Below are 17,601 nucleotides of genomic sequence, written 5' to 3'. Positions count from 1 at the left end.
TGACCTTGACTGCACCAGGAGTGGGGGTGCTGAGCCAGTGCTTGGCACGTGGGCTGTCACACGTGCATTGCCTGGAAGGCTCAGCAGTGTTCAGGGCTTAGGAATCAACAGATGGACAGGTGGATCACCTAGAAATCGTCCCAGCCGGGCAGGTTTTGGGCCTCCTGCTACAGTTGATGTTCATGAATTTCAAGGGCGCTGTTGATCCTGCAAGGTGCTCATAGGCCACCATAGGTGAGGGCTTCGCAGGAGAGCCATGGCCTTGAGCCATGACATAGGCCAGCGTGGCTGTGGAGCTGAAAGGGCAGAAATCCCAGCAGCAGCTAGGCGAGAGCCACCGGGGAGCCTCCTGGGTGGGCTCTGTCTTCTGGCACTCTACTTTTCTTTAATGCCATCTGCCCCAGAAAAGAGAAAGGGAAGGTTTTGCTAGATTCCAGCCGAATGCTTCCATGGTAAATGCTTTCAGATTTCTTTAGATTACGTTTTTTAAAAAAAAGTAATTTCTTTCTCATTCTAAAATCCAGGGATTGCACCAAGCAGTTAATGGCTTGGGATGGTATTACCATAAATTCAAGAAAAATTATGCCAAAGCTGCAAAGTACTGGTTAAAAGCAGAAGAAATGGGGAACCCAGATGCCTCGTACAATCTCGGAGTCCTGCATTTGGATGGCATTTTCCCAGGAGCTCCTGGAAGGAATCTAGTGAGTAAATCGGGACCAGCTCTGCAGCTGGCCCAGGCCTACTACATGAAGGGCTTTGGGAAGGGCATGCGAAGCTGATGAGCCCAGGCGTGAGGACATAAGGATGTAACCTGAGATCCAGGTGCTGTCCTCGTGGAGCTAAGGGTCCACTGGGCGGACACGACAGTGAAGGACAAAGGATGGCATTTAGCCAAAGGCCAGGATTGGTGGCTGGCACAACCTGAGCAGGTCTGGGGTGAGGACCCAGTAGGGAGGCAGCACAGGCAGGAGGGGCAGACAGGCAGGGCTGCACGGCAGGAGATGGCAGGGACAGTCCCAGCGTGGACTGAGTGCTTCCTGTGCTTCACTATGCAGGCTCGCGCACCCAGTCCTCCAAAATAAATACCTGCTAGAACTGTGTCCAGCTCAGAGCAGGTGATCGAGGCTCTGAAAGGTTAAGTGACTTTGAGTCACACACTTGGAGTCAGGCCCTCCATTAGCAGTGACGATGATGGTGGTAATAAGAGGCTGAGTGCCATCACCATCATAGCATTCATTGAGTTCCTTCCTATAACAAACACGCTGCTGGGCCCTGGGGGCACAGCAGCGGGCAAAACGGTGCCCACTCTGATGGAGCCGACATCTCAGTGAGGGAGAAAAACAGTAAGACAGTGCTTATTCACAGGGCAGGTAGGGACGAGTGTTGGGGGAAATGGACAGGACACGAAGAGGGCAGGAGACTGCAAGAGACCAGAGGACGCTCCTGATAGATGACATTGTGCAGATATCTGGGAGAAGATTGAGTAGCACATAGCTGGGACAAAGAGCCCAGGAAGGAAGCAGCCACCATGCAGCAGGCTAGCAGGAGTGCTGGGGAAGGACGAGAGACGATGCCCGCGGATCACGGCCCAGACTCAGTGAGACTCAGTGTTTGCTGCGGGGAGGTAGGAAGCCACCCTCAGTGGTCTCCAGTGGGGCAACAATGGACAGCGCTTGAAACAGCTCTTCCTGCTTCCCCAGAGGCAGACGGGCTAGTGACGGGGTTAATGCTGAGAATCGAGTGAGGGAACTCCATGGTGTGGAAGAGGCAGCAGCAGGGTGGGGCTGAGACCACAGGCGCTCTGAAGGTAAAAGTGAGTCCGATGACTCCAGTGTGTTTGGCCAGAGGAGTTGGAGGCGGAGGAAGGGAGGTAGCGTTTACTGGGAAGGATGAGACTGCAGTGGTGGCCTCATGGTGGGGGAGGAGGGCAGACGAAAATTATTCGGTATGAAGTCAGGGCTAACCTTGGAGAATATGGCACCACACTTTATCTTCACCCTATCCTTTCCCACTGGGGACAATCAGAAGCCGTATTTTGCAGCTGCAGAAAATGAGGTTTGGAGAGATTAACTCACATGCCCAAGCCCACGCAGCTGATCAGGACCATAGCTGGAACTGGAGCCCAAGCCTGTCTGCCTGCAGAATCCATACTTTTAGAAACCATAGTTAACTGGCTCTGAAAAATAATGGTGACCAGTGGAAGTCTGTGTACTCACCTAAGTGTTTATTTTCACTTCTCCCTCTGCCTCTCTCTGATTGTACACAGCACGGGTTTTTTATGCATTGCAAATGTCTGGTAACGCTCCCACACATCTGCAGGCGTGGATTTTTTTATTGTCAGATTCTAATTCTCACCTTCCTACTAGAAATGCTGTTTTGTGCGTGGGTTGGCAGGAAGGTATTAAGCAAGGTTAGGAAGCAAATGGTTGGATTTTCACCCAGTGTGACTTCTGGCCCGGTCTTCCCGTCCAGCACGCAGGGGTTGCATGAGGATCAAAGACACAGCAGCCGCTCTCATCGTTACAGGTAGTTGTGTTTATCGGGCAAAATTAATCACAGAATAGCTTTTAGCGAGTTCATACCTCCCAGAGGCTGGCTTCTGGGACGAGCTGTCTTTCTGGAACTATTCCTTGACCTAGTTTCCCTAACAGTATCAGAAGTTCTGGTCTGTGATAATATCAGGCTTAAAGGACTTCTCAGCAGTGACCAAGGGAAACCATGCAGCCAGGACGGGCCGTACACTCCTGGGTGTGACGGTGTTCATCTTTCTCTGCAGACGTTGGCTGGCGAGTATTTCCACAAGGCTGCACAAGGGGGACACATCGAAGGGACCTTGTGGTGTTCGCTCTACTACATCACAGGCAACCTGGAGACGTTCCCCAGAGACCCTGAGAAGGCCGTGGTGTAAGCATCCGACAGATGTCACCTGTGACGGAAAAGCCACGTCCTGTGTTTGCTATGCCTCAGAAACTGCACTTCCTTTTCTTACAAGTTTTCGGTTGCATTTTTAACATGGAGTTTTTACTTCTACAATAATGACATGCATTTAGATCAGAAAGCCAAAGAACCAATAGGGCACAAAAAAATGATTTAAGTTTTTAATCAAAAATTTAAAAAGTAATCTGACAAGGAAAAACAGGAAACTCCTGCCTTCTGCCCCCAACATACACGGTCTTATTTTCTGCTCTCTAGAATAAATCACTTCTAATCTTTTACTTATTTCTTCTTTGGCTGTCTCTAAACAGCATACTTAGCCCACTGTTCCTTGTTTTCATCATCTTGCCTGGTGCTGCCTCCCTGGGAAAGATAAAAGTACAAAAGCATAAAGTAAAAAGATAAACTTCTCTTTGCTCTGTCCCCTCCACTCACCCACACATGCGCAGTTCCTTCCCCATGAGTTTATGTCGTTTCCATTAGATTAGCATCGGCTTTGTGTGGTTATGACCATGAGCTGCTATTCACAGATGAGCCAGGTAGTGTATTAGGGTCTCTTTGTCTTTCTTGATCAGCTTTTCTAGGGAATAAGAATTATTGTCATTGTTTATTTGCATAGATTTCTCTATACTTACCATCCTCTATGCACTTTTATCTTAAGTTCTTCTCTAGATCTCTAAACCATCTCTTAATATGTCCACACCCCTCAGGTATTCTGTAAATGTTCGTGGTGACACCTCTGCTTGGGTCTTGTGCAAGACGATGCTGTCAGCTGAGAGGGACTTTGTCACCATCATAGGGGTTCTTTGCACCCCTACCTCTATCTTTCTTACTTTTGGGGGTTCTTTTGCTGGATCCTCTCTTTCTCCTTTCTCACATGCATCTCCCTTTTGGTAGAACACATCTTCCAGTAGTTTTCTGAAGAATGGTGAGCAGGATACATATTTTGAGGTCTTTGCACATCTGGAAATGTTCCTTAGGTTGGCGAACTATACCCACAAGTGAAATGCGTCTCACTGCCTGTTTCATGTAACCCCAAGAGCTAAGAATGCTTTGTATAATTTTGTTTCTTTTTTGTACTGGGGATCAAACTCATGACTTGTGCTTGCCAGGCAGGTGCTGTGCCGTTGAGCTATATCCCCAGCTCAGCTTGTTGTAAAAAGTGGTAAAACAAAGAAAGAAGAATATTCCACAGAGACCAATGTTTAAAATATCTACTATCTTGCCCTTTACAGATAAAACAAAAAATCGCTGAGCTCTGCTATAGGCTAATTCATACCTATGCCTGACTCTCCAGAAGGGGCTTTCCCATAAGACACCTGAAATTAAAGCTGTCTTGAACCAAATTCAGTTAGACGGATTTGAAGCCTTTTGTCATTGTTATGCAGGATATTTGGTGTGAATATCCATGTATCAGAAATCTTCTTGTTATCTTTTTATTACTGATTTCTAGCTTACTTTCACTGTGATCTGAGGACATATTCTCAATGACTTCAGTCTTTTGAAATCCGCTGAGGCATGCTTTGGGACCAATACATGGTCATTTGGGTCTGGTTTCCTATAAAGTGTTTTCTAAATTTGAGGAGCACAGTGTCCACATAGATGCATCAGTTACTTCAAGTTCAGTAATTATGTCTTTTACATTTTATTTATCTTTTCTGATTCTTTTGGTTCTGCTTGTTATACCAGTTACTGAAAAAAGGTGTGTTAAACCTTTATGTGTAGACTTATCTGTCTCAGCTTTGTCAATTTTGCATTATATATTTCAAATTTGTGGTATTAGATCATACAGAATTAGTATTGTTTTACTTTTCTCATTGACCCTTTATTATTTTGTAACTTTCTATTTATGTCTGTTCATAATCCTTGACTTAGTCTTTTTCTGTCTGGTTTTAATATAGTTTACACTATATCTTATTATTGGAATTTATGTCTTCTTTGCATCCTTTATTTTCAATCTTTCTTTGACCTTTAAATTTTAATGCATGTCTTTTGAAAACATGTAATTAATGTAAATGGAGTTTTAAATATTATTTATTATCTATAATTTTAACTTTTAATTGTTATATTTAGTCCATTTATATTTAATGTAACTCTGAATATATTTAGTTCTAAAATCTACCATTTTACTATCCATTTCTTATTTGTCTTACCTGGCTTGTTTTGTGCCTTTTTTTCTCTTTTGTTGATCTTCCTTTGTGAAAATTATTCTGCTCCCCTTCTATTTGCTTGTTACATATTTTTATACTATTCTGCTAGTGACTTAAGTCTAAAGATTACCAATGAGCGATTCATTATTAAGTAACCCTGCTAGAACAGAAACAAAGTAGAGAAACCTTACAATAAGTCAGTAAACATTTTAGTAGTGAGAGGAACAGAACTCTTGGTGGAGATTGTTTTTTTCCATGTTGTAGGTATTTTTCATTATGCATGTCTTTGTTTCCGTAAAATAGGAACTACTAAACATTTGTAAGAAAGGCACTGAATGACAAACTCTCAAAATGTATTTTCTTTACCTTCTTAACATTCAGTTCTGGTTTGTTACTTTACAAAAATTCTAAGGAGCAAAATAATCCCCAAGTGGAATTTATTGAGATCATTGGAGGAAAAGGTGATTATTTAACTTGCCCCAGTTTACACATTTTCTCTCTCTTTTCCTTTTCAGATGGGCAAAGCACGTAGCTGAGAAAAATGGATACTTGGGCCATGTCCTCCGCAGAGCCCTTAATGCCTACCTGGAGGGCTTCTGGTGAGTGCGGGGCCAGAACTGCGGTGAGCTTCCTCCACCCTTAGCTTTCAAGCTGTCAGTACAGACTTAGGAGGTGGAATCCTAAAATACAGCTGAAAAGGCGGTTTACAGAGAAATCATAGCTTCCCAGTAATGATAGTCAGAGTTTCGCAGTTTAATTGGTTGTTGATTGGAAAACATAGCATCTCCATGTTTAATTATACACAAAAATTAGTTCTCTGAGGGGAGGGTCCACACTAGAGACTCACAGACACCTTGGCTTTGCTTTCCTTTGAGTTTGTCCTCTTGGCTTTACAGCCTGGGGCAGCACGGGGGTCTTAGGTGAGACCCTCTGCCTCTCCCTGCTAGGCCACTGCACAGCCAGAACCTCCACTTGGCCCAGGAAGAGGAAGAGAAATCACCGTGCCTAGGGCCCAAGCCTGTCCTTTCACTCACAGTCCACTGCCTCTGCCAAGACCAGGAGCTGGCACTATTCAAGTCTCTTTCCAGTGTCCAGTGACCTTGTCATGGAGCCGTGTGTCTTGTCTGTCCTGTCCTATAAAAGACGAGATGTTGTGCAGAAGACCTTCAAGCCCTGTCTGCTGTTACTGACAAATAAGTGGGCCCCTCTCCAAACACTACCTGACTTCCTTTTCTGTTTGTTTCTTCAGTCGGTTCTAGCAGCCGTCTTCGTGCTCCCTTGGGCCACATTTCCTGGCTGGTTTATTGCCTGAATGATTGGGGTGTTCCAGTAATAACTGAAAAGGAGAGGCAAATCTGCAGCAGTCCCTCAGTCCACTGCCTCAAAGACATTAACCCAGATTCAGCATCAGTCACACTCTCGTCTGAACCTTAATTAAAAATTAGAATTACAGTATAAGTCCAAAAGAACCCATCTTCTCTTTTGGTCCATTGCTGCAAGTAACCAACAGGTAGCATCTTAGTGAGCAAGAATCTTAAAGCCTGTATGGGAAACAGGCCCAATAAGAAAAGGCACCAAATAGAAATGTGTGATTAACATCCTCTGAAAATTCCTTCTCTGTGACCTCACTTTGTACAATCAGAAGAAATTTCTTCCAATGAAAATGCATTTTCCCACCTGGAGATACCTTACTATTTTGGAGGTGTTTTATTGTGTCTCCCAGGTAAACATCAGTACACAAAACTCCCAAATTTGACTTAACTCATTCTCTTTCAACCTCATTTTCTCTTCCCCACAAGCTTCTTAGAGTGAACTATGGATTCAGATATCCAGTGTGAATTCCAGGCTTCCCAAAAGGGGAAGACACACACACACATGATATCTGACTTTTTTTCTGTAAACAGAACTGTGTTAGTAGCTTAGCTTTGCCTACTTTTGAATTTAATATCATAAAACACCTCAGCTAGCACATTTAAAATTTACCATGAAGGGTTAGGTGAATTAAGATGTTTGTGGCTGTTTTCTTAGAATTTTTAGCCACAATGCAATGTTGGTTGTTTTTTTCCCAATTTGGTAGCAGGGAAGAGAGTTTTAATGTATTTTGCATCATGTGTGTTTTTTACTTGGTTCTGCAGATTTTACTGCAAACACTGAGATGCAGGACGCTCATTCCCAAGTTATAGGGAATGTCACAAGGCTCAGGGACATTTGCTGTCCCATCTTCCTCCTCATGCCCCAGGGTCTAGACTCAGAGCCTTTGCACTCAGGATGTCCTCCAGGAACCCTAGCTCTGCACCCCTTTGTGTCTTCTATGGATCATGGTGGCTCTTTCCTTGTCAGCTGTCCTGTGACTTATAACCCAGTGCCCCACACATGGGCGTCTGGGAAATTCTTGGAAGCTTAGTGGAGGAGCATAACCATAAGCAGCATGTGAAGAACACTGGGGAGCCGGAGGAGGAAAAGATGCTGTATGGCTTGGGAGCTTGGGATAGCCTCAGATGGCAAAGTAGTGGACAGTATAGTCTTGAAGAATCAGTGGAATTTCCACTTAGCCATGCCGGGAACAGCATTTGTGGTGAAGGGAATTACAGGTGCAAAAGCAAAGAGATTGGAAAGTTCTGGATAAGTCTAGAAAATCACATCATACTGGCTTTTTCTGACCTTTAAGTATTACTATCATACCAGCCATCATTCTTCAGCTGCTCTAAGACTCATTGGTATGTTTCAGGGATTCTTGTATTTTGATGCCTGCACCTATAAGTTTATTCATACTTGCTGCTGTATTGTGCTGTAATTTGTCTTTCAAGTTGCATGCCAATTTGTGTTAATCTATATTTGCATTGTTTGTTTCTTGTTGTTGTTACAGTGTTTTGGCAGGGTTGTTTGCTTATTGATTGGTTTTGCTTTTTGAGACAGGCCAGACCTGGGCCTGAATTCACAATGGTCTTCCGAACTCAGCCGTCTGAGTGCTGGGGTGACAGGCATGTCGTGCTGCTACATCCAGCTTGTTGTATGTTTTACGATCAATACAGCCATGAATATGTTTTACGTTCCTCCTAGCACACATAAGAAGAGTTATTTTAGACGCTGCATATATTATTGGGGACTCTGGGTGGCAGGGGAGACACCTGTTCAACTTTACAACACAATGCCAGTTGTTTTCCAAAATGATTTTATCAGTTTACCCTCCTGCCCACCACCTATAAGCTTGTATTTCTCCACATCCTTGCCAGTGTTGATACTGATGGTTAAAGATAAGCCTCCATCTGATTCAAGACCTCTCGGTTTCTTTGGTTTGTTTGTTTTTCCTGTCTTTTTGAGACAGGGTCTCACTATGTAGTTTGGGCTGGCTTTCAGCTTACTTTATAACCCAACTAGTTTCAAACTTGCTATGATCCTCCTGCCTCAGCCTCCCGAGTGCTGGGATAACAGCCGTATAAAATCTCTGTTTCAGCAAGAAGAAACACTCAGTACCCATGACAATGGGAAGATCTTTTTCCAGATATATTGAGGCAAAGTGTTTCTATGGCTACCTGCTCACTCAGCCTCCAAACTTCCACAGGGGTTAGATGGAAGTGTATGTGTGCTCCAACCACAATGCAGCTTTTTTGGTAACATCTATTTTGCTCTAATAGGACTAAATCATCCATCTGCCCCACTCCCATCTGCCCCCTTTTGTTCGTGTTCGTGTGTGAATTTATCCTGGATACTGGTTTCAGATTCCGTGTGTAAGTTTATGAGCTTGTGATTTTCCGTGTTGTTCCGAGATTTACGCAGAGGAGAAGGTGCTAGAGCGAGGGGCTTTGTGCTGTGTCGGCATCATGCAGCAGATGCTGTTGTCCGGCCCGAGGCTGACCTCAGACACCATACCAAGTTAGCAGGAAAGGCCACTGTCATGTTTCATTGCTCTCATCTCATAGATGCGTATTCCTTTTATGAGCTGCATGTTTCAGTGTCCTTTGTCTTAAACATACCCAAAATTCTTAACCCCAGAGGTGTGGCCCAGTGTACAGGAGTCTGGAGGCAAGACAGGAAAATGTGCAGAGCTCCGGATAAAAGCGATTCACCCTTTCTTTCCAACAGAGCAGTGAATCCCACTGAGACCCCAGGATTTCTTTCCATCTTTCTGGTCTGAGCTGCTTCAGGTGCTGGCAGAAAAGAGCACTCAGGAAAGAATGTAATTCCTTGAGAAGCTGCTCAGAAGGACTCAAAAGACACAATTCACAGCCACAGCCAGAGAACTGATGATTGAGGTGTACATTGTAGAAATGCGGGCAGGTCTGGGTCAGATCTGAAAAGGGGAAGCAAACGCAGCCATAAACTCTTGTCTGCGAATCCCTCCCATTCCCATTTCTGCTGAGAACAGTTCCACTTCGGCGTATTGGGAACAGAACTTGAAACTCTGGCCATCTTCCTAACCCTGGAGGCATTCCATGGCAGGGCAAGAGAGTTTCGAGGCCTGTCTTTGGGCTTCCTGCAATTAGCAAGTGCTGAGTAAATGTTTATTTCAGAGTGTAAGCACAGAAATATCTGTAATTAATACTCTGAGATGGTTTCTGTTGAAACACAGTTAAGTGAACACCAGGAGGCTGTGTGGGAAGGACCTGTGCGGAGGCGTCATGTCTGAAGAGCTTTAATAAGCTGGGAGGTTGGGCTTACATGTCTGGCCCCCTCGCAGCGCTGGCCTACAGCAGATGACACAGAAGGTGGTGACTTCAGTGCATTCGGGCACTGGGTGGTTGATTCTGCCATGTGGAAGACAGAGGTGGATTTCTGTTCAGTGCTTTTATTAACATCAGTGTTTTTAGACACTGCATTTTGATGGATTTCAGTTCTTGATTGATGGAAATACTGAGAGTTCTGTGAAATTTCCTCCCCATTTATATAATAATGGAACTGAAGGCTTCCTATAAAATGTGTCCTTCCCTTTGCTCCCCCACCACTCGGGGAGCTTGAGAGACAAGAGATCATCTTTGTGAATGTTCTTGTGCTATCAGACTCATCCCCCAACCCGTGCCCCAATTCTGACAGCCAGCCACGAGCTCATTGATTTCATTTTAATAATGGGAGCCACATTCCAGTGGCCACAGCAGGGCGGGGGCCCCGTGGGTTGCAGACCTACACCATCTCCTTCCCTCACGTGTCCCTGCTGGAACTGGAGGCACAGGGAGAAGCTCAAGTGACTCCGAAGACACTTAAGACGCTCAGACTTTAGGAACAGACTTCTGTTGCTGACAAGTAGAGCCTGCATGCCAGGCGTCTCCCTGGTGTGCCCACTAAAATGGAGGTACTCAAAGGATGTGGTACCCAGATAGGATTTTTGCAGGCTGAGTAAGAAAGGCCCCAGGCCTCAAGGGTGGTGCCTGTAACTGCAGCTGCCGGCTGATTATCTGACCGCCTGTGCAGGGGAGACGGCCGAGCTGACCTTGTCGGTCTTTAGCATGAGTCACGGCTGATAGGTAGCTGCCCCAGGAGCTCAGAGGCTGGGACTCAGCTCACTCTGTAGTGACATGGTCTGTGACCTACTGAAGGTCTGGCTGTCCTAATTTGGTTCCCAGCTGCCTCCCTGTCTCGAAGAGATCAGCCAGAAGCTGCTGGGAGCAGTTTAGGAAAGATTCTAGAATGTGTTTACCTTATTTTCCCTGACCCAGATTACCCCATGCTCCCCTAAACTGGCTCCCATGTGAAGCTGAAGTTAAAAAGTGCTGTTAATGTCAACTACTTGGAATGAAAAATAAGCTTTAGAAACTAATTATGCTTAAACTTTTACTCACAAACTGATTCACACATAGAAAACTGAACAAATTCAGATAAATAAAAAGAAGAAAACAAAAACTACTTGCATCCTCATTACGTAGAGACAAGTATTGTTAGCCTTTGGTAGATAATTTTTAGAGGCTGTTTTTCTCCACCATATATATATATTAGTGTGTATTTGTGCCTGCTCAATTTTATTTTTGTTTTTGCAAAACCAGGGCACACTATTTTGTATTCTACTTTTTTTTTCTGCTGCACTGAATGAAAAATTTTGCATAAAATCTTGTGGTGGTTTTGAACATTTTGCCATAACATCACTTTAATGGCTGCATCTGAAAGTGGCTACCCCACGGGCTAATTGAATGTTTCACTGATTTTCAGATATTCGCTTCCCGTTTTCTTTGTTGTGGTTGTTTGTATGAACAGCTCTGACAACATAATCTTTGCACGTCTGCCTGGTTGTTTCTTTAGAGTATCCCTGTCAGGGAAGAACTGTAAAGCCGGATGCCGTGTGCTCTTAAAACTCCCCGCGTTGGTGTGGACCTTGTCTCCCAGAACTTCCCCCAGCAGTGTGTATAGGAGTGTGTCCCTGTCCCCAGAGCCTGTGCCATCTCTCCCGGATGAACAGTGGTCACTCTGTTTTGCATCTATTGAGTTATTCTTGGTATCCAGCATTTACCTAGCCCCTTGTAAATGGCCAGACCTCTAATGTACAACAGCAGCTCAGTTTTAATTAAGCTGATTCAGAATCCAACATCCTACCACAGCTTTCACAAAACTGTAAAACCAGAGCTTTGTCCTTAATACCACTTGTCTTAGTTGCTGAGACAAAAGGCCTGACACCCAGAAGTTAAAGGAGGAAAGGTCTGTGTAGCTCAGAGCTGGCAGCAGTTTCAGTCCATCCTCGGCTGGCTCCAAGACAGGGTGACTTGGCAGAGGGGCATCACACAGGAGAAGGCAGAAGATGGCAAAAGCACACAAGCAAAAATCACCACGGTTTTTCTGTCCCTTATACCTTATGCATGCTACTCATGCCCTTAATCCTAGTGCCCTTGAGCCTAGCCCTGCTCCGTGAATCAACCCCAGCGTCACTCTAGACGCACCTCTGAAAAAGCTCCACCTGTGACCACGTGAGGCTTTGGGGGACATCTAGACACAAGCCATACAACGTGAGGAAGGAAGTATTCAAAAACCAGAAACTAGGAGGGAGACGAGTCCCAGCTGGCACTCGCTCGGAGCGCCATCCCACCAGTAGAGGTAGCTGTTGTATCAGCCAGTTTTCAGCTTTATCTGTGAGTTCAGCCTTTAGATAGAAAATAAATCAGTGCATGCAGTATTTTTAACAACAGTATTTATTTAAAAAATAAAAGAAAGAAAACCTCATGATTTTGTGGTTTTAAAAAACTGCTTATTTTGTGCCCTCTTCTGTTTGAATATAAAGCTCTCTGAATATTAGTAAGAGCCACTATATGGAATTTATTATTAATCATCTATTTTTAGGCATGAAGCCTTGCTGTATTATGTTTTAGCAGCAGAAACTGGAATTGAAGTGTCACAGACAAATTTAGCACACATCTGTGAGGAGAGGCCAGTAAGTAAATGTATTCTTCTCTGAGTAGACGCTCTAAGGTTAAGGATAATGAATTGAGTTTTACAGAGACAAAATTAGTCAGTTGGCCAAAATATTCACGAATTAACTTTTTCTCCCCTTTACCTCTTAGGACCTGGCTGGCAGATACTTGGGTGTTAATTGTGTTTGGAGATATTATAATTTCTCTGTTTTCCAAATCGATGCTCCTTCATTTGGTATGTATAGAAAAAAAGAGTGCTAAATTGAAGCTTTGGAAGCTTTTAATCTTTAGTAACAAGGACCATAGAACAGCTTTGGGGGAAGTGTGATATTTCTAAACGATTAGGAAAGAGTGAAAAATCCTCGCTGTTAAGGTCACAGCTCAGTGGCTCACAGCCTCGAGCCGTGGGCAGCTCCTATCCCTTCCTCATGGTGGCTGGGACCACCCTTCCTTCCAAAGCAAACACATTCCCAAGGAAAAGGCAACTTCCAGCCTGGGTCCCTTGCCCTTTTGCCCTGGGATGTGTTTCCATGTCCTTCTACCCTGCTGGGCACTCTGTGGGAGGGGCTGGTCAGCAGCCCCCAGACTCTTGTGCGTCTGGCGAGCTTCATGCAGTGGGAGCCGGGGTAGGAGGAGAGGAGAAGTCCAAGTGTTTCCTCACCTCTCTCTCTGCCTTGGGCCCAGTTTCTGGCAGTGGCTGCATCCCCAGGCTCCACCCCACCTGGACACAGTCTCCACAGCACTGTGAGCATCTGGAAATGTCACTGCCGCCCTCCGGTCCACCCCCCCTCGTCCCCTCCCCCGGCCCTTGGAGTGATGGGTGGTTCCTTCTGTCCCCACCTCTGACCGCTCACTCTCATTTGCCTACTCAATGCTGCCAACACCTGCAGCCACTTCCCATGAGGAAACCCTCTTTGAAGCTACCTGAGCTGGGTTCTGGTTTTCTGATTAGACATTGGCCAATCTGAGTACTCAAACAGATGTTTTTCCTCCCAGATAAAAACAAAACGATGGCTCAAACCAAGTAGAGAGCCAAGAGGCCTCCAACTCAGGCAGCAAGATTGCAGATGTGACATAGAGGGCAAAGACAACCTTGGAGGAGGGGCTGGGAGTCTCGCTAACCAGCCAAGCTGCGCAGGCAGCTACCTGGGAAATATAGTGTATCTAGAGATGAAGCTGTTTGGTGCAAGAGCTTGCTCTTTTCCTGCTGACACAAGAAAATTCGAAACCCTTATCCATGAGTGAATGGACTGATCCTAAAAATGCTCATAAAGTAAAGCCATTTGACATACAGATGTGTTTTGTGCTCTGCAGCATATTTGAAAATGGGCGACCTTTACTACTATGGCCACCAAAACCAGTCCCAAGACCTCGAGTTGTCCGTGCAGATGTACGCGCAGGCAGCCCTGGATGGAGACTCCCAGGTAAACACTAACAAAAAGCAGCTCTTAGGGCCCAAGGACCTCAAAACCTTTCCTGCATACTGCCCGCAGGCGGCGGAATATGCAGGCTTCGTTCATCCCTGTGCACCCGCCCCTCACAGCAACTCCCTGAGGACAAAAGCTACAGTGGGCACCTTGGCTGAGCACCTGTGTGTTCCACACACCTTCCTCACAGCAGTCCCAGCTGGAGATTTTGTACCCATCACATAGCCCAAGGTATGACAAGGCAATGAACCCTTCAAGGCAAGATGGTCAGATTACAGGCAAAGCAGGGTCGCCTCACCCTGGCTCTCTGGCTCTAACACTAAGGTGTCTCTACCAGATCCCATCAAATTAACTCCCGAGATTAAAAACTCTAGACCCTACAAGTGTGAAGTAGTTTACATGGACAATTGAGCCAACACTTAAGTGACAAGACTGTGTTCTCAGTGACTTTTTTTTTAGAAACTTTGTATTTTGAAATCATTTTGGATTCATGGAAAAATTGCACAAAGCATTTAGGGTTCCTGAACGCCTTCCACTTGACTTCTTTCGGTGTGACTTCACAAGGCCACACAGAGCCGTTGACACAAGGAAAGTAGCAGCCCCGATTTCGACTTTCTTGGATTCCACCAGTTTTCCCACGAATGCCCCTTCCCTGCTTTAGAGCCCAGTGAAGGATCCCACATGGCATTCTGTTGCCACCTTTTTTTCTGGTCTTCTCCACTGTGTGACATCTCTTCAGGCAGCTCTTATTTTCATGTCCTTGATAGGTCAAGTATTTTGCGGAGTGTCCCTCCATCTCGGTCTGTCTCCTCTGGGTGAGATTATGTATTTTGGGATGCAAACACTAAAGATGCTATGTGTCCCCATCACAGCAAGGCTGTGTGATGTCCCTTTGTCTTACCACTGGCCAGGGGAGTTTTAATCACCTGACTAAGAAGTTTCTATTGGGTTCAGGAGGGTTCCATTGGACAGTAAATATTTGTCCCTGTCTGATTTAAAAATATCTTGGGGAGATAGTTTGCAACTCTGCAAATATTCTGCTTGTCCTCGAAACTTTGCACAGGAATTTTAACAGATTTTGCCTGAAACAGTTGTTAGTATGGTGTTCCACTGAGAAGTCCCTACTTCCTCCATTTCCTCTCCACTTGATAATTCTCCTCTGAAGATCTCGGGGTCAGGATCATGTTGGAAATGGAATAGTTCTCACCCACAAACACAAGTTGCAGTGCTGTACTTTAGATCCTGATCACACAGCAAAAGCTGGAAACTCATGCCTAGTTGGATCTTTTCTTGTTGTTATTATTGTTCTTGTTGCTGCTGCTGAAGTTGTGAATCAGGGTGGTTACGTCCATAGGTTGAAAGCCCACATCTCTCCCATTTATAGCTGCTAATACATGGTGAGTCCCTAAATCTTGAGTCTCCACTTTCCCATCTGTCCACTGGAGTAATAATGGCATCCACATCATTGGGTGTGAGGATTGAATGAGCTGCTTGGTGTAAGAGGGCTGAGCCCAGTGCCAAGTTCACTCAGCCAACATCATCTATTGTCTTACTATTCCTTCTGCAGTGAAGGAGTTGCTACTACTTGATTGTTTATCAAGACAAACTCCCTTAGAAGGTATCTGCTGTCTTTTAAAACTAGGTCTGGATAATTCGATTTTCAATGCTGATTGTTATTTTTCAGGAAGATAAAGTGGCAAAAGCAATACAGGATAATGTTCAAAGAAATCAGAGTGCATCGAGATCTCCATGGCAGGGACTTGTACTCCTTCCTGTCAGGTTGCCTTCCAGCCCCTGCCACGGGCACACGTACTGCCATGTTATCTGCAGCCTGCACGCCACTCTGTAACTCTTTCTCATCACTACCTGTAGCACAGTCTCTTCATGTTACTCTTAACAGCCGCCCACATTCCATGGAGATGAGAGACTGTAAATTCTTATGCTCTACATATTGACAGATGTTCATTCTTTGATTTGCTAACTTTTTCATTGATTCCACGTGTATTCATGTAGCCCTAGCCAGTGTGTAGGGGTGGAGACACGAGGTGGAAAGGCAGTGTTCTTCCCTTTCTGGGATCTGTAGTCTACCGAGGAAGACTTAGTCGTTTTCCACTGTGCAGCACTCTCTGGAGGGCTACAATGAACATTTTCACGTGTCCATCTTTTCTCTGCATTTAAATAATGTCATTGTATCCTGAAAGATAGTATTACTGACTCACTGTTAGTCTTGTAAGCTCGAGGTAATGTATTGTCATCTGCTTTCTGAAAGGGTTTTCCAGCTAATACCCACCCAGCTGTGGCTTAGTAGAGTTGGGTGCCTGGAATCTTATCAGCAGTAGATGATTTAAATTCACTAACTGAATGACTACAAGCGAATACTTCCTTATTGTTTTAAATGACATTTAATTAATAACTAGTGAAAATAAACATGTTCACCCATCCTTGATGATAATGTATGCTTTGTATTTTCTTTCATGCAAATTCTGTATTCTTATTCTTCACTGATTTATTTGTTGGAGGCTTGATTTTTTTATTCAAGTCATAATTATTGGCCTGGAACATAATGAAATGTGATTTATTATATTGTACACAAATGGTCCCCTACTTAGTTTGATTTTGTTTTTCCACTGATCAGAACCTTTAAGTTTTTAGGTTTTTGAACTTTGCTTCTAATATCTCAACTTTTAGCTGTTTCTTCCTGTCAATAGAAGAGAAACATTGTATGTTCCGCTGCGGCCACGTGCCGTGTGCATTTGTGTGCGTGCTGCATGTTCATCTTAAAGACACTTAATGCTTTAATCTATGAGGAGGTTCTTTAGCAGCATGATAGAGACTCCAGTCCCGTCTGCTCCCTTCTGAATCCCAGCTCTTCCACTTTTCAGCTGTGTGATCTTGAGCAAGTTCCTTAACCTCTCTTTGCCTCAGTTGCCAGTTTGTGAAACAGGGAAGTTAACAGTGCCAACTTTTATCTGTTATTATGAAGACTAAGAGAGTGTAGTGTATATGAAAGAGACCAATGCTTCGCATAGAGTGTATTCTTAGAAACACCAGCTTAAATCGTATTCATCACAATTGCCGCATAGGATGATTATGGTCCTCCAGTGGATGATCTGGTGATTTTTGCTTAGATTATTATTGCTGGCAACTGAAAGGCCATAGGAGGGAGGAAAGCCATGAAAACATGCCCATGAATTCTTTGAAGGGCAACAATCCCATTTCACTATCAGGCGCTGGCAGTAAGTACCACATTGTTTTCTGTTGGCCTCTGGGTATGGTCAGGTGCTCACAAGACAGTCTGTGATCCCCCGAGCAGTATCATGCACGCTCTGTGACATGTTTCTGAGGTCAGGATCCTGAGCTGTGCTTTTAAATTGGACTTGCACAGCCTAGTAAGTAGATTCTACCTCTGAGAATCCAGAAGGAAGGGACAGGAAAATTACTACAGAGGAGCCATGAAAGGTTTCCACACTGACCTAGGAACGCTGTAGAAAGCGCCTGTATGGTATTTTGTGCATGGGAGAGACATTAGCACATCAGGCATTGAGAACACCCAGCACAGAAACACTGTCAGACTCTGACAGGCTGGCGGTGACCAGACACACAGCCTGTAAGTGATGGACGTGGCCTTCGCACAGTGTGGTGGTTTGGTTGAGCACATTTTCCAGCAAGTTCAGCTTTGAGAGCAGTGGCGGGAAAGGACAGATCTCCCGGTTGACTGGCTGCTGAGCAGATGGGACGCAGCAGCCTTTGAAAGCCTTCTGG

At 44.8% G+C, this 17,601-nt stretch overlaps 1 protein-coding gene across 1 annotated transcript in view; it reads left to right on the top strand.

Moving 5' to 3' along the window:
• Sel1l3 (SEL1L family member 3) overlaps positions 1–17,601 on the top strand; it is a 99,892-nt gene that overhangs the window by 72,677 nt on the left and 9,614 nt on the right. The window contains exons 15-20 of the mRNA XM_063240637.1: positions 525–701; positions 2,777–2,904; positions 5,600–5,683; positions 12,342–12,432; positions 12,563–12,647; positions 13,727–13,836. Coding sequence (XP_063096707.1) covers positions 525–701; positions 2,777–2,904; positions 5,600–5,683; positions 12,342–12,432; positions 12,563–12,647; positions 13,727–13,836 — 675 coding nt within the window. The remainder of the gene's footprint in view (positions 1–524; positions 702–2,776; positions 2,905–5,599; positions 5,684–12,341; positions 12,433–12,562; positions 12,648–13,726; positions 13,837–17,601) is intronic.

This window comes from Cavia porcellus, unplaced genomic scaffold, assembly GCF_034190915.1.
Source record: "Cavia porcellus strain 051 isolate PalLab524CR breed Dunkin Hartley unplaced genomic scaffold, mCavPor4.1 scaffold_30, whole genome shotgun sequence".
Taxonomy (NCBI): Eukaryota; Metazoa; Chordata; class Mammalia; order Rodentia; family Caviidae; genus Cavia; species Cavia porcellus.
The sequence above is the reverse complement of the archived record's forward strand: the minus strand, read 5'-3'. Positions and strand labels throughout refer to the sequence as shown.